The sequence below is a fragment of the Cotesia glomerata genome, linkage group LG1 (assembly GCF_020080835.1).
Source record: "Cotesia glomerata isolate CgM1 linkage group LG1, MPM_Cglom_v2.3, whole genome shotgun sequence".
Classification (NCBI taxonomy): Eukaryota; Metazoa; Arthropoda; class Insecta; order Hymenoptera; family Braconidae; genus Cotesia; species Cotesia glomerata.
In genome coordinates this window covers 10602696-10623011 of record NC_058158.1, presented here as the reverse complement: position 1 = coordinate 10623011, position 20316 = coordinate 10602696, and the positions used below count along the sequence as shown (strand labels likewise).

Below are 20316 nucleotides of genomic sequence, written 5' to 3'. Positions count from 1 at the left end.
ACAAAAATAATAAATATATACATCTAACCAATTTTGTTGCATCAGCGAAAATTTTCCTAAAAAATTCTACGTTAAGTTACTACTAAAATAATTTTAAAATAATAACTTTGTAAAAATTATTAACCCTGTTAATGGCTACGGCTGTTGGGTTTGGTTGTATTTAAATAAATAAATAAATAAATAAATAAATATTGTTTGATACAAATAAATTCTTCTATTAGTTATTTTGCCGTCGTAAAAAATTTCTAAACCAGTAAAAATCACGGCGATAGAAAAGTAATTTAGTTTTTACGGGGAAAAAAGTTGAGGCAATAATGAAGTGACAAAGCAAAAGGTCGAGTGATTTGAAAAGGGCGGACAGATCTTTAGCTTTATAAGGCTGGCTCCGTTGTAATCACGCGATTTTTATTCCACTGGAGAACTTACAACGCTGTTGTAAAAACTTTGTTTCGTTGAATTGTAATATAAGGGGTTCTTATACTTTTATAGATACGTTCTCAGATATTATCCACCGAATTATTAAGTCTGAGTCATCGTGTTCGAATTATGTCGCACGCAGTTTGTATATGGTTTTACTTTGAATACATAGACGTATTATTGATTTTCGATCAGATTTCATGGAGTAATTCCCGGCTTATATGTTAAACTCGCATTTGTTTCTTTGAATCAATAGATGTAATTTTATTTTCTTCAAAATAATTTTAATTTTAAATAAACTTTATTATTTTTAAAAGATTATTAAGTCCTAATTTTTTACAAAATTTATTTGAGACTTAAGAAAAATTTTTAAGCATTCTAATTTATATTTTTGCATTAATTATTGTTTTTTAATATTCTGAATTTTTTTTTTTAATTTAAAAATACAAGTTTGAATTTTATAAAAAAGAAAAAAGATTTTTTTGTCTAAAATTCTGAATAAATGATTTAATTTTAATTAATAATTTTTTAAAATTACCGATAAAGTTTTTAATTTTTAAGAATAAATAATTATATAATTAAATTTATCAAAACTCGAAAATTTGCTGTTTAATTTTTTAAACATTCTAATTTACACTTTTACAATAATTAATAATTGTTTTTTTAATATTCTAAATATTTTTTTTTAATTTAAAAATACAAGTTTAAATTTTATAAGAAAGAAAAAATTTTTTGTCTAAAATTCTGAAAAAATAATTTATTTTTTAATTAATAATTTTTTAAAATTACCGATAAAGTTTTTAATTTTTAAGGATAAATAATAGTAGAATTAAACTTATCAAAACTCGAAAAGCGGTCTAATTTTTTTAAAAGGTTTTAATAAAAAAGAAAAAAAAGTCTTATAAAAAAGATCGCGAGTTTTTTTCATGTTGACGCGCTTGATTGCAGGTTTAGTTCAAGCAATATAATGTAGAGTAGTTTCACTGCATTTGATCTCTAAACGGATAGGAAGGATCGTAAAATATAGTCATGTGGGTCAGCTATAACTTGCTCTACATAGTTACAAATCAAAGTGACCAGAACAGAAAAATAAAAATAAAATAAATTTAATTCAAACAACCTTTTACAATTTTATAACTCATAATTTATAATTTCCAGTTTAAAATAGCAAAAATAAATTTATAAATAATGTGAGTAGGAGTACTCGAGAATTAAATCAGCTTGTTGATTCCACATTAAGGGTGGTTAACCACAACCATCCCTACCACGAAATATGCCCCAAGTACCAGTACCGTGACGTTTCTTCCACGTGACGCCCGGCGTTACAGGGGCGATCAACTTTAACACTGCGACAACCCCTTCAAATGCCTCGGCGCGTCCTTCGCGGCCACGTGTGCCCTCGTCCTGCCTCTCTAAAATGTATTGCTGTGATTATATTTATTTTTCTTTAGCTGGGAAAGTGTTCATTAGTAATTCTATTGAGTCTAGTGCTTGCAAATAGTGCTAAAATTATTTTTTATCTTATAAAATAGTGTTTGTTTACTATAAATTCACTCAAGTGAAAGTTAAATCGATTTTTGTGGCTGAAAATGATTCGTAAAATATTTTTATTTGTTAATTTAATGTGAAATTTAATTTTTACGGTGGGATTTAAAATACGCCGATATGTTTTGGAAGTTAAAAGAATATTTTTAAAATTATTTTACAATTGCAGGTAAAATATTTTATATTAAATAATTATTATAAAACTTTTAATTTAAATTTACACTTGCAGTGAAATATTTTATCATTTTTTCAGTCCTAATTTTTTTTATTGGATTTTAAAATAAATTGACACTTGCAGCAAATTTTTTAGTCTTTTTTTTTAATTTAAATAATTAATTAAATTAAATAAAAAATTTTTTCTAAAGAAAAATTCAATATTTTTTTTTAACTTAAATTTATCAATTATTTAATTAATTAATTGACTAAATAATTTATTATTTAAATTTATTAATTTATTTTTATTTCTACAAAATAATAAAATAAAAATAATTAATAAAAATTTCAATATTTTATTTTTTAACTTAAATTTATAAATTTATTTTTATTTCTACAAAATAATAAAATAAAAATAATTAATTAAAATTAAATGAAAATTTTTCTAATAAAAATTTCAATATTTTATTTTTTAACTTAAATTTATTTTTATTTCTACAAAATAATAAAATAAATGACATGATGACATGTCAGCGTAAAGATACTTGATCGCTCTACTTGTAATTGTGTCGGAAAGATACTACAAATAATTACACCGATAAATTTTAATTTAACATGAAAAATAAACACAAAAAGCTTTTATGCTTATTGCAATCAAACAAATTTATTTGCTCCGTAAGTCATCAGTTCACAGAAAAGAGGCCGAAGAAGCGCTCCTTTTTTACGGCATGTTTGCGAAAAAATAATTGCGAGCCCTAAAAAATAATGTTTACCGAGGAACGATTTTATAAACAAAGATAAACAGTATTTGACCCGATTTTCAAGATTCTTAATGTACACTCATCACCATAGTCACGCATCAATTTGCGCCTCACGTGGGAGCTCGGAACTTTAAATTAATGGCAGTTCTAATTTATTTTTCCGTTTCTTAATAAAAAAATGATTGAATAAAAATTTTAAAAAATCAGAAAATTTATTAAATGTAAGAGTTATAATAAAAATAATAATTACAGTATCAGACTTTATCTAAATAATAATACAGGTCAGATAAACTCATGATTTACGATGTCTTGATCACAAAATCAATCCCCCGGACTTTATCAATTGAACCCATCACTTAAAAATTAAAGATAAATCACTCGGCTTTTAAAATAAAACACTGAGCATTAATTAAGTGGAAAAAAATTATCGGGATACATTTGCTGAGTAATTTAACAATCAATAGGGTAAAAATGTTTAATGATTTATGAAACGCCTTTTATTGCGACTCCACACATTGTTATACAAAAGAAAATCGATTTATTTTAGTAAATGTCAGGGAAGCCAACGACCATTTAATTAGAGTGACCTATATATTACTCACCTGCTAAGTAAATAAAAATAATAAAAAATGTCTAAGTCATTGTACTTATTTTTATTTTAATATTAGTGGGGAGTAAGTCCTAATTTTATTTTATTTCTTTTTATATAACTCTTGACACATGCTGTCAGCGGAGAAAATGCTAAAAATCGTTTGCTCTATCACGCGAGTTAAGACATTGACCACCCAAACGATATAAATAATTGTATTACTCGATAACATCTAGTCCATTAACTCGATTCTGCTCAATGATTCAGTACGCTTTAATATTTATATTAAACTCGATTGTAATTTAGAAAAAAAATATTTCACTTTATTTTTTTACTAATCAATTTTTCTTTAAATTTATTGAAGAAAAAATTTTATTTTTATAGCAAAAATCAGTCATTTTTTGTATTTTTTTAATTGATATAAAATTTATTTTTATTTTTCTTAAACAAAAAAAAAAATTCAGCCAAATTGATCAATAATTTTTTGAATTAGCGCATTAAAAATTTTTAAAAGGAAATTTTTAAATGCAATTTTCGTAAAATCGCATTTAAAAATTCAGTACGATAAATAATTAAAATTCCGATGATTTTTAATTGATGCAATATTATAAATTTTGACTTTTTTCTTTTGTTAGTATATCCTCAATAAATTTCTTTTTTATAAAAAAAATTTTTTTTACTTTGTAAAAAGATTCTCCCTCTTAAATTGTAATAAATTTTTGACAATTATTATGTTTGCAACCTCTTACTATTTGAATGTTGTATAATCTACTGTTTCTCTGAATAAATTTCTATTAACTTTGCAAAATATCGTTTAGATTGTCCCTTTATATATTACGTTATTTTTCTTTCTTTTTACTGAAAATAAAATCATTTCTTTTATCTTATACTTATATGATTGAATGAATTTATTATATATTATGTACTTGCAATTAGGCTAAATATCTTGGCATATAAATTAAATAAATAAAAAATTTTTAATTAAAAATTTTTATGATAATAAACATTTTTACTACATAAGGAAAAGTAAAATGAGCCGATTTATATAATTAATATCCTGATTAATATTTTGATCTATTTCTTCAAAATATTCATAATCTAATATCGAAACTTTTTCCTTTGTTTATCTTATTAAATTTAGAATTACGGCATATAATTGATAATAAATAAAATAAATTAATTAATTAAAAATTAATTTTAAATGCAATCTAATTAATTTTAATTAATTAATTAAAATGAATAAAATAATTAGCTACTTATTTTTTTGTTAAAATTAGCAAAAAAAAAATAAATAAATAAAATATATTTAATAAAATATAAATAATAATTTTGCAGAATGCCCTTAGAAATATGGATGAAAATATGGCTATACATGAACTTGGTCCTAATAGGGACAAAAAGCGCGCGACCAAGATTCGATACATCAACAGATATGGGAAATGTTCTCGTCCCAGCGGACGCAGAAATAGACTCGGTAATTTACCGCTTACGCGCCACTGATCAGGATGTTGATTTTCCTCTAGTATTCGAAATAACAGCGACAGTAACACCAGTAGTTAGGATAGAAAATTTACCTTGCACTCTTTACAACAAAGTTTGCCAAGCAAACGTAATTTTAACAAGACGCTTGACCGCTGGACGTCTTCACGATTTCGCAGTCAGAGTACGAGACTCAAAAGGTGATTCAAACTCGATGCAGGCTACTATTTCCGTGACGAATGCAACTACACCACGCGATAAAATATTTCCGCATATACCCGCGCTTATTATGGTTCCAGAGGTTTGTATTCTGCTCATTTCCTGCATACAATTACCGTAACGCTTCACAGCATTATTTATATTTGTAAAAATGTTTGCCGTAAGATGGGCGGTGTGGCTTAATGTATATAGAATAAGCGAAAGAAATTTTTAGTATAGACCGGATAGCTCAAATGGTAGAGTAGCCGCACGCAGAAAAAAATTTTATTAAAATAACCTAAGATATGTTCTAGTAACAAATGCATTTGTTAACATAGGGATAACAAATTATATGTTAAAATAACAAAATTTAGGTTATAGCAAGTTATTAATATGTTATAACAACAAAACAATTTGGTTACTATAGAAAAATCTTTAAGTAGATTCGACCAAATAATTCAGTTGGTATAACAAATTTTTTTGTTGAAACAGCAAAATTATTCTATTAAAATAACAAATAAATTTACATTAAATTTTATAAGAGTCCATAATTTAAAAATATCCTATAATCAGTGATATCTGATTTGGAAAATATTTTAGCAACAAATTAGTTTTGTTATTGCAATAAAATGATTTCGTTAGGACAACAAATTGATTTGGTGATTTAACAGACTGGTTTGTTAGTACAACTTGAAACATTTTGTTAATGCGATTAATGGATTTGTTACTATAACTAAACTCATTTGTAACCAGAACATATTTTTCAGTTATCCCATTTTTTGTTATTTCAACAAAATCATTTTTATGCGTGCGACATGTCTTCGGAAGGTTCTGGGTTCGAATCCCAGTCCGAACTATCTAATAATTTTTTCTCGCATATTCTATAAACTCACATTAAGATGATCCTCTCCACATTCTTTTCTCAATCCTTTCCTACCAATATCCTGTTACGTGAATGTGGAACGCTTCACGTAATAATTACCGTAACTCCTATTCTGTCCCGCTTCACAGCATTATTTATATTTGCAATTGTCTTCAATCCAAAAGAATGAGATTTTATTTTTTTTTTTTTTCAATCGACTAGGATGCCAAGCCTGGCAAGGAACTTGATTATATTTTAGTTCGCTCGAACCCGTGGATCGGAAAGCCTGTTTACATTGAATTGTGGGTAAGTATGATAAGGAATTCATACTTGTCAAGTAATTACGCTAATAATTATTGAATTTTTCATTAATTCATTCAGCAACCCAAAGAATTATTCACGATAAGACAGCGGCAAGATTCTAGTAACACTAGAGGAGTTATTACGTTGATAGGGGAGCTGGATTTTGAAACTCAGTCGATGTATACTTTGACCATATATGCAACGGTACTTTTTTTATTTTTTTTTTAAATTATTAAATAATTTTTTGATATTTAATAAATTTTTTTAATTATCAATAAATAAACTTATAAAATGACATAATTTACAAAATATTTATTAACAATTATAAATATTCATTATTAGTTTTAAAAATCGTTTTTTAAATATATTTTATTAATTTCTAAAATAAATATTTTGAAATTTTGATTATTAATAAATTGACTTGTTATTTTATGTAACATTGCTGTAAGCTACGCTTGAAGAGCAATTATCTAATAAATGAAAAATTATTAATAAATAAATTGTTGTAATAAAAATTGTAGAAATTTTTAAAAAATGATAAATGCAATTTTTTTTTAACAATTAAATTTTTTTAAGCTTAAATAAAAAAAAATGAAATAAATAAAGAGTAATTATAATTGATTACAAAATATATGAATTTTTTTAGTAGGATAATTTAATATTTAAGTTCCAAATATATTTATTAAATATTAATAAATAAACATTTCTTCAAAAAAAATATTGATTAAAAATCAAGGAGCCGGTTATAAATTTTTAAACAATTAATTTTTTTCAGTATAATAATTTATTCCTAATTTCAAAAATCGTTTGTCAAATATATTTTGTTAATTGCTACAATAAATATTTTTAAATTTTGATTATTACTTTTTAATTATTAAAAAATAAATTGTAGAAATTTTTAAAAAATGATAAATGCAATTTTTTTTTAATAATTAAATTTTTTTAAGCTTGAAAAAAAAAATAAAATAAATAATAAAGAGTAATACTAATTAATTACAAAATATATGAATTTTTTTAATAAAGTAAATTTAATATTTATTAAATTTTAATAAATGCCCTTTTTAAAAAAAATATTGATTAAAAATTAAGGAACAGCTTACAAATAAATTAACAATTAATTTTTTTCAGTATAATAATTTACATTAAAAAAATTATTATTCTTTATCAGGATCCATACACAGAACGGCAAAGAGATACAAGAAATATCGCAGGTCTACATTTGATAGTAATTGTCCAGGATGTCCAGGACGTGCCTCCGATATTTACTTTAGCGCCGCCTCTAACAAAAATAAACAAAACTGTCCAACCTGTAGGTCTTTCAACCTAACAATAACATTATAAATTAATAAAACAAAAATACACAAAATAAAATTTTATTTTTCTATCACTATCAGGGCGACGTTATTCTGAGGGTTCACGCGGAGGACGGTGACAAAGGAGTTCCCCGCGAAATAACTTACGGCTTAGTGTCAGAGGGGAATCCATTCACGCCTTTTTTCAACGTCACTGAGTCAACCGGTTTGTAAAAAAAAAAAAAAAAAAAACCTTAATAATAATTCAAAAATAAATTTAAATTGATAAAAAGTTTCTTTGCGCAATTTTTAATTCAACTGACAATCTCGTCCCCGATCTCGGGTTTGATTGAGGTGAAAGTGAGTCACGAGAGGGGTGCCGAGGGTCATTAGACAAAAGCAAGAAATCTGACCGTTGTATTACTAACTAAGTAGCTAACTTATCGATCTTGGACGGCTGTAGAGTTTACACATACGAAACAAAACTTACGATCTTTATCTCACGTCTGAGCTAGACTTACAACTAAAATATACTATTTAAAGCTTTCTTCATGCTTGATTTACTACTCACGTGTATTAATATGCAAAACAAACCGCTACCATCCCTAGAAAGTATCAACATTATTTTATTACCATCCATAGTTAAATCTAATTACAATTGTTGCAGCTAAATTATTCATAAGATATTCAAATGCAGATGAATAAATTCTCCCGGAGATTTTTTAATTACACATTAAAATATTTAATATTTTTTCTTTTAATTTCAGGAGAAATTATTCTAGCTCGCCCGCTGGAGGAGCTCACACAAATAACGCACATTGGTGCGCCTATAGTATTAAGCGTTGTTGCAGAAGAGATTCGCAGGTCAACGGACGAACCACCGGCTCAAGCGACTGTTGTAGAAGTCGGGTTGCTACTCGGCGAACCGGGGAACAGTCCGCCGTACTTCGAGAATGATAAGTTGGTACCTAATTTGCGATGATAGATGATAGGTCATCAAAATTATCATTGTAAATTTTATTTAATTGCTATTAATGCTTTTTGATTAGCTACGTTGCCTGGATGGATGAAAATGCCGAGCCAGGGTCCGCGATAGTCTTCAATGATCCTTATTTTACTAGAGTTAGGGACGGAGACATCGGCAAGGCCGGTGTTTTTGCTCTGAAGTTGGAAAATAATAATGGGACTTTTGAAATCAGTCCTGCTGTCGCTGAACGCTCGGCTAATTTTATTTTAACTGTACGGGATAATTCGCTTATTGATTATGAAACATACAAGAGCTTACGGTTTCAGGTAATCCTATTTTATTTATTTATTTATTTATTCATTTGACGTCAATCGGCATTATACAATAATCAGTACATACTTTAAATTATAAGATATTAATTATAAATTATTAAATCTGAGAATTTTGGCTCGAATATTATACACAGAAAGGTTCATTTGGTGATGCCTGGAGAAAACTAAAAAGAGAGAAATAAAAAACATTCAAAAGTTCAAAAAAAAGAAAAAATTTCAAAATTTTCTTAATTTAAAAAAAAAATTTCAAATTTTATGGCTGGATTATTTTAAAATAACAATTAAATTTAATTTCTTTTTATAAGTTTGAATTTTTTAAGATTTTAAAAAAGCATTTTGATGTTTTTCTATCTAAAAAAAAATTTTTTTATGAATAAATAAAATTGTTTATCAATTTAAAGAGCAAAAATTTTTTTTACACGGAAAAAAAATTAAAAAATTATATTTTAAAATATTTTATTGAAATTGGCAAAAAAAATTGGAAAAATTACAATTAAAAAATTGAATTTTTAAAAAATAAATTTTAAAACTGGAAAAAAATACTTGGGATTTTTTATTTCATAAATTTTTATTTAAGAGTGTAATTTTTGAAGTTTTTTATTTGGAACTTCTTTTATTTACTGCAAAAATCAGTCATTTTTTAATTCATAGTTTTTACACAGACTTGTAAAATAAATTTTAAAAAATTTAATAAACTTTAAAAAATTTTATTATAATATTTTCTATCAATAAATAAAATTTTTTACTTATTTAAAATGTAAAAATTTGTTTTATAGGGAAAAAAAAATTAACTTTCATTTTAAAATTTAATTTATTAAAATTGGCGAAAAAAATTGGAAAAATTAGAATTTAAAAATTGAATTTTTAAAAAATAAATTCTAAAACTTGAAAAAAATACTTGGGATTTTTTATTTCATGAAAAGTTTATTTAAAAGTGTAATTTTTTAAGTTTTTTGTTTGAATCCTTTTTTATTTACTACAAAAATCTGTAATTTTTCAATTCATAATTTTTTACACACTTTAAAAATAAATTCTGAGTAAAAAAAAATTTTTTATTGACAAAAAAAAATTTTTTTTCCCTCAATAAAAATTTAACTTGAATTATGAGTATTAAAATCTTTTTTATCGCTATTTTTATTTTTTTTTGTACAGATAACAGCCCAAGAAGTCGGACCAGCAACAAATTTATCAACAACAGTACCAGTAACAATTTTTCTCCGGGACATAAATGACAACCCCCCGGAATTCCAAGAAGAATCTTACGAAGTTACATTATCAGAAAATGAAACCGCAGGTACGCGAGTGACTCAAGTCCATGCGACAGACAAAGACACCGGGTCCTTCGGGAGGATTCAGTACACGAGGATAATCGGGCCAGGCAGCGAAGCGTTTGTAATAAACCCCGATACGGGTGTGATAACAGTAGCCATGGGAACTTCAATTTTAGACCGCGAAATAACGCCCCAGCTGATGCTGACCGTCGAGGCTTGCGATGAAGACGGCAAAGGACTAAGAGGAACTGTTCCTTTTATTGTTAATCTCTTAGATGTCAATGACAACGCTCCTGTTTTCGAAAAAGACTCTTATGAATTTATACTCAATAGTGATTTGACAAACTTTACTTCTTCAGCGATAATAAAAGTATTAATAAATTATTTAATTTATTTTAAATTAATATTTGATTTTAAAAAATAATTTTATTTTCAGGCTTTTGATGCTGACGCTGAGCCGCCAAATAATGTTGTAAATTATGAAATAATTCATGGAAATTATGACAAAAAATTTTATCTAGACGAAAATACGGGGGAATTATTTTTACGCGAACAAATTACAAAAGTTAGAAATGCTCGGCATAATTCTGACCAAAAAATTTCTATAAATTACCGAAAAAATTTGATAAAATCTCAAAATAATTTTATAAATTCAACATTAAACCCCGAAAATATTTCAGAGAAAAATGAAACGATAGATCAAAAACTTTTAAGAAAAAAACGTGAAGATAAAAACATTGTTTTTACTTTGACTGCTCGCGCTTATGATTTAGGTAATTAAAATATTATATTTTTAAAAATATTCCTTCCAATTTTACCATGAAATTTTGATTCCAGGCGTCCCGCATTTATCAAGTACAACCGAAATAAATATTATCCAGCTTCCTTTAGCCGGAGTTACGACAATAATGCTCTTAGTACCGGGAGAAAATCCCGATCGAGAAAAAACAATAAAAACATTAGAAACAATCACTGGAGGGAAGATTACAATCAAAGATATTCGTCCTTATACTCTAGAAAATTTACCGAAGGATTATGGAAATAATTTGCCGACTCCTGACGGGAAAAAGTACGAGAATTTCTCGCAGTTTAATCTCTCAGTTTGCAGAAATGTAATTTTTAAAAATTTACAGGAGTATCGTAGTAGCGCAAGTGGAGCAAAAAAGTCCTGGAGGATCTTTTGTGGACATTGAAAAAATTTTGGCAGCGCTCACTGCTAATGGGTTTGGAATTATTGGGGGTGATATGACCCCTGGAAATGGTACTAGTAATCCTAAAGACAACGAGGGTGGGAAAAATGGGAGTATTACTACGATTCATAACGAAGAAGTAGTGAGTATCATTTTTTGACGGCAATTTTTATGAAAAAAAATATTTAACTATTAAAAATATTAATTATTTAGATTATTAAAAATAAATTTATTTATTATTAAAATATTATAGCTTTAAATTTAATAAAAAAAATTAAAATATTATAGTAATAAATTATTTATTAAAATATTAAAATATTTTTATGATAATTTAAATTCATAAATAAGAGCAATATTTTAAATCCAGTAAATTATTTCAGATTGTTTACAGAGCCGAGAACAAATTATTATTCTGGCTACTGATAATTTTAGGACTAATCCTCTTAGCAGCGATTATAACTTTAATAGTCTGCTGCATATGTCCCGGGTGTCTTTTGTACATGGCGCCTCGAAAAAGGCGAATTCACTCTTCCGAAACGCTTATCGCCCGAGCAGACAACAGACCTAGGCGCCATCTACATCGTCAACATCATCACCCCCAATTAGAAAGTAAATAAATCTCCCTCAATCTTAACTCAATTTTGAATCCTATTTAACTAATTTAAATTCCAGGTGTTTGGGTGGAAAAGAAACAAGCATGGAGTGCGGATCCAGATCGCCCAAACTGGCAGTTCAACCGTCGAAACACCAACAACTTCGGGATAGCTTCCCTCCCGGGAGACGTGGTCCGCCTAGATCGTGATCGTGACCGACCTCTAAAAGCCAGTTCACTTCAATTGCACGATCCACCAGTGCCCGTTTATTTAATCGACGCCAACAGGGCAGGTGACGAGCGGATTTTCGTAGAAGACATTGCCATTGAAGCCAGAGCCAAAGGTCACCACGAATTGAATGAAGCGGTTCTTCGTCACGAATTCGAGCGAGATTCCGATCTAGCACGGCAAGCTTACATGCCCCAAATTCCCCGTGAGTCACACTTTTATCGGAATGGCAACGCAGAAGTTATGAGACTTGTTTCTCGCGAGGACGCTAGTCACATCACAGTAGAACGCCGAGTTCCTGAGATAGTCATTGATCAGTCGACTCTTCACAGAGTCGACGGGAAGGATATCCTCCTCAGGAGGTTCATTGAAGATCAGAAATTGAGGGAGCATGAGTATCATGACATGCAGGAGTTAGAAAGACAGAGCATGGAGTCCCATAAGAGGCAGAAGGAAGCTTCCATGCAGCAGAAGCAGGAAATTCTGCTGATACCTGAACGGCTCAATATGTCAGAAGATCACCGACATATTGAAGAAGTTGGTCCTGATGTCCAGCGGCTGATTATTGACCATGGGCCTGATGTTAAAGAGAATCAGGAGGTTCTGAGCAATATATTGATCCATGGATCAACGTCCAAAATTTCTGACAAAGAGCAGTCGAAGCAGACGAACCTTCAACACCTTCAACACTCGATTCATGATCTAGAATTAGCTCGGCAAAACGCTCTGTTGACCAGGCTGCTTTTGGAGAAGGATCGGGGGGTTGGAGGTCTGCTAGTTGACTCAGGAAGTTACTTAGAGACCCAAAGCTTGCCTGGACAAGTAGCCGCTGGTACTCAGACGAATCAGACCACGGCGACTCAGACGGAACAATTGAACCGCAGCAGAAGCGATAATGAGTCAGAGGATGATAGTAGATTGAGGAGGAAGCGGTCGAAGAAGCGATATGATGAGCCGAAGAGGATCAGGACTTTGTGGATGAGGTCCCCAATTCGTGAAGAGGACCAATATCCTGAGAAACATGGGACTTTTCTGAGGAAGAAGATCAAGGATATCAAAGACGGGAGGAAGAGTTCTATTGAGCAGGAAGTTCTGAGGGAGATTTCTGATTCTTTGGATGAAACGGGAGATAAGGAAATTCTTCTGAGTAGGAGGCACTTTGATAGTTCTTCAAGGGATGAAATGATGGTTCGCCGTGATGATTCTTCGTCGATGGAAGTTCTGAAGGATGAGTTTACGAGGGTTAGGGAGTGTGATAAAAGAGAGGATGATAAGAAGAAGAAAAGGGAGAAAGAGAGCAAGCGGGAGAAAAAGACGGAGCCGAGTTTTAGAATCTTAGAGAGGGAAATGAGCTCGTTGAGCAAAAAGCTATCAAAATTGGCGGGGAAAACGCTGAAGTGCAAAGATAGCAATCAGGAGACTGATAAATTTTTAACGACTGATTCTCGGGACAAAGAGGCTGATACGACGCCCACGGAGTTTAAAAGCGATGAAAGAGGAAGGGAAAAAATGGACAAGATTGAAATTATCAAGTCGAGATCTAGATCTACTCAGAGAGTTACTAAGTCTACGTCATTAAAAATTCCTAAAGATACTGAAAAAGTTGAGAAGATTAAGAGTAAGTATCGGAAGAACCAGGTTCTAAGTACTGCAAGTTCGGAAATTGAAGAAGTTGTGGATAAACCTAAGAAAACTGCCGCTAAGAAATCTGATAAGGATAAATTTAAGTTTTCCGTTGGGAAAACTATAAAAACGAGGCTGAAACGACAAGCGAATGTTGAAGATGATAAAAAAGCCAGTCCTTATCGGGCTACAGTTGAAAAACAAAAGAAGACTTTGGTGAAGCAGTTGAAGAAAGTGGATGTGAAGAATAAAAAAGGGACTAGTGACTCTAGTCAGGGTAAAGAGATTGGCAAATCTACTGAAGGGAGCGATTCCAAAGAGTCTGATAGGGACAGCAATAAGTTGATAGGAAGTTCGATGAAACAGTCCAGTTCCAGTGCTGTGTCCAAGGAATCGAGGAAAGACACTAAGGAAAAAACTTCGATGGTTGAACAGAAAATGAAGTCTAAAGAGAAGTCTAGCTTAATTCTTCCTTCGGGACGTGAAAGTGATTTTAGGGGTCGAGGAACTAAAAGTACAGACAGTGAGTCGCTTAAATCTGATAAATCGTTTCGGAAACAAAGTGCTGGATCTTCGAAAAAGTCTATTGTGATAACCAGTCCTGAACTTGGGAGGTTTGAAGATTTGGAAGAAGAGCATGGTAAAAATCATGGTAAAGGTGTTGAAGAGGTTAAAAATGTAGTTAAAAAGCATGTTGATGATTTGAAGAAGGAAATTGTTGAAATAAAGGAAACTATACAGACTGAAATGATGGATAAGTCAGAAAAAGTAGAAGAACACATTTTGGTAAAGACTTCTGTTGAATCTCCTGCAAAATTGATTACTAAAGAAGATGATGCTCTTGAAAAAGAAGAAAAAGATCGGAGTAAGGAATCAGTTTTGTTGATGTCAGAAAAAATGATGGATAAGTCAGAAAAGGTTGAAAAAGGAGAAGAACACATTTTGGTAAAGTCTTCTGTTGAATCTCCTGCAAAATTGGTTACTAAAGAAGATACTGTTGGAAAAGAAGAAAAAGATTGGAGTAAAGAATCAGTTTTGTCGATGGAAAAAGTGGTTGAAAATACAAAAGAAAGGCTTGAACATATAGGAACTACGACTATTATCAAACATGTGGATAGTATAAAGGAAACGGTTGAAAAAGTAGCTGATAAAATGAATGTTGATGTTATTGAGAAAGTAAAAGCCTTTGTTGACTCTAATAAAGCATCCCCGGAACATGATTCACAAACAAAGGAAGTACTTATTGATCGTTCGGAAAGTAGTAAAGACGGAGGTTCGCCGAAAAAAATAGAAGACAGTAATATATCCATTGAAGAATTGGAAAAAAATGATGAGGATAAAGCAAAAGTTGAAGATAAGCTATTAAATGTTAATGTTTTAGAAGAAACTGATGGAAAACAATTGGTTGAGAGTGATAAGCAAGAACAGAGTAGCGAAGTTGAAATAGTTAAAGACGAACAAGAAAAAAAATCGGATGAAAGTGAAGAATTGAAAGAATTAGGAAACTTGGAATTAACTAAAGTTGATCAATCTAAGCAAGAGGACGAGCTGGCTTTGGATAAAGTTGAAGAAAAACTAGACGATGAATTACAAATCGATAATGAAGCTGTTGAAGAAGTAAAGACTGAAGATTCGAGTAATATAACTTTGACGGTTCCTAAAATAATTATGATTACACCGACTATTGAATCTGAGGTTCCAAAAGAAGATTTTATTAAACCTGATGATTCAATTGCAAAAGTTGTGATTAATGATGTAGATAAAAACAATGAAGCTTCAAATTTAGTTAAAGTACCGGAAATAAGCGACCAAACTGCAAGTTCTGACAAATTATTGCAAGAATCAAAGGAAAAGTTAGAAGCTATGGCTCAAAAAGATTCCAAATCTGAAGATTCGAGTGTCGATGATCAAAAAACTGATACTTCAAGTGAAAGTAAAACTTTTCAATTGCAAGTTGAAGAATCTTTGTCACCTGTAGGCCAAAGCAGTCGTCGTTCTTCACAAGTGGTGATTTCTCGAGAAACTTCATTTTTAAACTCTCCTAAAAGGTTGTCTATAGATGAAGGAAAGGTGGATGATAAGCAAGATCCCTCGCAAGAAGCAGAAACTCCAGTGGCTGATAAACAGCCCGAGTTTCCTAGCCACGATAATACATTACTGGCAAGTGAACAACCCCAATCGATTGAGGGTGCGACGGAACAGCTGGAATCTAGCTTACCTTTTGAGGACAACGACAAGCATGAACATTCAGACTCGACATTAGATGCGTTAGACGAGGACAGTGATGTGTCCAGCGAATCTTCAACCAAAACGGCATTTATCGCCCGTCCATATGGCACTCCTCGTCATCGGCGCTTGGTAAGAATGGACCAGGTTGATGGTGATGAGAACCAGCTTCCTGAAAAGCTGAAGAAAATAGAACCAACAGAGCTTGATAATGAAGAAATATTGGAAGTGTCTTTAGAGCAGAATCAAATGGTTGATAGACCTGTTGGTGACGATAAGCAAAAAGAAGACGGAAATTCGGTGGAAAAAGTAGAAAAAGTTTCGGAAAAACTTGTAGAAGCTAAAGAAGAAGTTGTTAATGAATTGAAAGCTTCGGAAGGAAATTTTGATGGTAAAGAAGAGATAGTTGAAGAGGTGGAGGATTCTAAGGATTCTAAGGGAGTTTCAAGTACTTTAGAAGCAAGTGGAAGTAAATCCGTTGAAAGGCCAGAAGTTAAGCCTGATGAATTAAAACTGCAAGAGGAGCCAGAAAAGGTAGAACTAAATTTAAAAATTGACAATGAAAAATTAGATGTTGATTCCTCTTCTCTTACAGATCAGCTGGGATCGATAAAAGACAGAGGAGAGGATACTAGCAAAAGGTTGCTGGTGAAAGGAGAGATGAAAAGTGATGGGTTGAAAGTACTTAATACGACTTTGGAAGATGCAAAGCTGAATCAAGTGATAAAGCGGAAACCTGTGGCCAAAAATCTGGATGATAAGGGAAAAACTCAAGTTTCTAAGCAGAAGGCTAAGAATGTTGTTAAAATAATACCGCTTTCAAAGGGATCGAATGTTAAGTTGCCGCAGAAAGAGAAACTAATAAGAATTAAGGATAAAGGTGAATTGGTGAAGATAGCTTCGATGCCTGTAGATAAGAAGATCAGGATTAAAGATAGTAAACGGATGTCTAAAAGTGAGGAATTTAAATCTCCGTTAGAGTCTAAGGAGAAACTGGTCGTTAATCGAGTGAAGCGGCAGAAACGATTGGAGCATGACAAAACTGTCCAACCAGAATTATTAGATGATAAAAAGAGTAATAAAGTTTTTAATGAAAGTAAAGTGAAGGAGAAAAGTGATGATAAAGAGGTAGGGAAGAATAATAAAGATAAAATTGAGAAAGTATTAAAGAAAGAATTTTTGGGTGAAAAGGAGAAAAATTCTTTAGTGAAAGAAGAAATTATTAGCTTAGAAAAAAGTGGTGATATTGAAATGAAGCCTTTTGTTGAAGTTTCTGTTCAAAAGAATGAAGAAAATGTGACTCAGAGTGAAGAAATTGAGATGAAAAATACAGAAATTTTGAAAGAAGAGCGGGTTATTGATAAAAATGGTAAGAATGATGGTGTTGAAGAAGAAAAAGTAGTTGTGGGAGAAGTAGACAAAGAAGTACAAGTTAATGTAATTGATGAGCCAGTACGAGGTATGATTGATGATTTTTCTTCAAAAATAGATCAAGTTATAAAAAATGGAGAAGTTATGACAACTATAGAAGAGAAAAGAGAAGAAATATTAGCTGAAGCTTCAGAAAAGAGTGAATTAACTTCTAAAGGGATGAAAGAAGAATCTAAATTGCTTTCTCATGATCAAAAACAAAAAGAAGAAATATTCACTGAACCTTCAGAAAAGAGTGGATTAACTTCTAAAGGGATGAAAGAAGAATCTAAATTGCCTTGTCATGATCAAAAACAAAGAGACAGATCTCTGAGTCCAAGCAAAGTGAGTAAATACGCTAAAGAAGATTACACGGAAGCGCAATCGCGTTATATGGAGTGGTACAAGCAAAACCGCGAAGAAGCCGAGCGCCGGAAGCTGGAAAAAAAGGAGGGAGAGGAAGAAGAACAGCCGCCAAAATGGCTGAGGAAAAGCACGCGCCAAAGGTGGCTCAAAATGAGTCCAGAGGACAGGAAATTCTTTGAAGTGAGGACTCCGGAGGTGACGCCGTTGACCCGTCGGAGGATCAAGCCTCTGGTGAACATAGAGTCGGAGCAACTGAAGGCGATTGTTCGGCAGGGAAGAAAACTCCGCAGAGCTGAGGGGGAGAAGAATCTTGACCCTCCAATAGAGATATTTGTCCCCGAGAAACCTCCAATTGTTCAGCAGCAGCAACAGCAGCAGCAACCAAAGTATCATTACCTTCTCCAGCATTCGGAGTATCAGTACCAACGTATGCCGCCGCCATTTTACCTTCACCCACCGCCAGTTCCTCATCCGACGCCTCAGATCTCGCCGCAGCGGTTTGAAGCTTGCCAGGAGGCATTTTCCGCGAATTTAGAGCCTCATCTTCATGAACCAGTGTCTGGATCTTCTTTGCAAACTGGAACGAGGTTGCGACATCAACAGCTTCTGGAGAAGAAAAGTGTGTTTGATATTGCTTACGACGAAGCAGCGCCTTCTCATTTACGTGCCGACAGTACTACTCCGCCATCGTAATTATTTTATTTAAATGATTATTATGCTGATGAAAAAATTTATTTGATTCAAGAGAAAAAAACCTTGAGTAAAGAATATTAATTTGAAGTTTAATTAATTTATATTTAAATTAATTTGGTGCTTCTAAAATTTTTTTGGACTAAAATTCTTTAAGGCAGAACTAATTTTATTGATTCAAAAAAATTTTCTTGGCTTTAATATTTATTTATTTTCTTTTATACAACCCAACAGCCAAAAGGCCAATAACAAGGTCTCTAAATAAGTTTATACAAATTACATAGTATGACTTGAAACTAAGTGCGTTGTACTGGTACACTGATAAAAGAATTTTTTTATAGTTAAAAATATTTGTTAATATTTAACAAATCATTTATTAGAGACCACTTTTTGGTCTTTAACAAATATTTCTTAGTATTTAAAAAGATTTATTAATATTTAATAAATGAATATCAGATTTGTTAGATACAAACAAATCATTTTAAATACTAAGAAATATTTGTTTAATACTAAAAAGTAGTCTCTACTAAATGATTTCTTATATATTAACAAATATTTTTAATTACAAACAAATCCTTCTATCAGCGTTTGCAAAAGAAAAGTAATAACACAAAAATAAAAAGAAAAAATACGGGAATTTTTGCAGATATTACAATAAATATAATTCACTGATAGAAGGATTTGTTAGTATTTAAGAAGATTTTTTTGTATTTAAGAAATCATTTCTTAAATATCATTTCGTAATATTTAAAAAATATTTTTTAGTATTTAGGAAATATTTCTTAAATACCAAGAAATATTTTTTAAATACTAAGAAATGATTTCTTAAATACAAAGAAATCTTCTTAAATGCTAACAAATCCTTCTATCAGTGTTAATATTCAAGTTCTCGTCCATATTTAAAATATTTAAATAACTGAATCTTCAAAACTTGGACAATAAATAAAGATATTAAATTATAAGAATTGCAACATTTTCAAGCGATGCTTAATAAGAATAACTATTGTAACTTCCATTTATTTTTATTATTGAAAATCTTCATTCATTGTCCAAGTTCCCAAGATTAAGTTATTTAAATAAATATAATGTAAGATTAATTTAATAATAATAATTATAATAAATAAAAATTAACTGAAGATGTTTAACTAAATATCTGAGGGATATATTGAAAGTGAGATTAATATCATTTAATATATTTCTTCTTGCTTGAGATAATATTTTTGGTTCAAAATTTTTTCTCGTGAATCAAACAAATTTTTTATTAGTGTATACAACTATAAATATATCGTATAAAATAATTTTTTTGAATCATGATGTCTACCGTGGAACGGAAATTTGCATCACTGCCTTAAAATTGAATCATCGTATCGATGAAAATAAATAAAATAGCTAATAAAAATTGTTTATATTAACCTTGTAAATAAATAAATAAAAAAATCTAAATATATCTATAAAAATATTGACAATTATTTAAAGTAGAGACAATTATTTTTAAACCTCACTCCAAGAGATCTAGAGTACATTTCTTCCATTTCTGCTTTTCTGTTAGAAGAATATCCTCGTTCTCAACTTTACCTACTATTTGTTATCAAATCGCTCTGCGGGCAAAATACCCGGCGATAATTCTTCACCGTCGATAATTCTACCTCACTAAATTGAATTATATTATCAATTCAAATTTAATAAATAATATATTTAATATAAAGACTAAAATTTATTTAATTAAAAGAAAAAAAAATGTTTAATTAAAAAATAAAACAATTTAAAGAGCGATATCAGTAATTTCTGGAATAAATACTTACACCCAACCCAGACGGATCG

At 30.3% G+C, this 20316-nt stretch overlaps 2 protein-coding genes across 2 annotated transcripts in view; one reads left to right on the top strand and one right to left on the bottom strand.

The window, feature by feature from the left end:
• Positions 1-20316, bottom strand: part of LOC123274982 (tensin-4-like) — a 213405-nt gene that overhangs the window by 191874 nt on the left and 1215 nt on the right. The gene's annotated exons all lie outside the window — the stretch shown is intronic.
• Positions 1607-18553, top strand: LOC123274980 (cadherin-86C). Its single transcript, XM_044742815.1, has 14 exons — positions 1607-2131; positions 4801-5245; positions 6227-6310; positions 6386-6511; positions 7476-7616; positions 7702-7825; positions 8367-8559; positions 8649-8892; positions 10051-10539; positions 10606-10942; positions 11007-11238; positions 11303-11501; positions 11740-11968; positions 12032-18553. Exons 2-14 carry the CDS (start codon positions 4802-4804, stop codon positions 18496-18498), a joined length of 9309 nt encoding a protein of 3102 aa, XP_044598750.1. The 5' UTR covers positions 1607-2131; position 4801; the 3' UTR covers positions 18499-18553.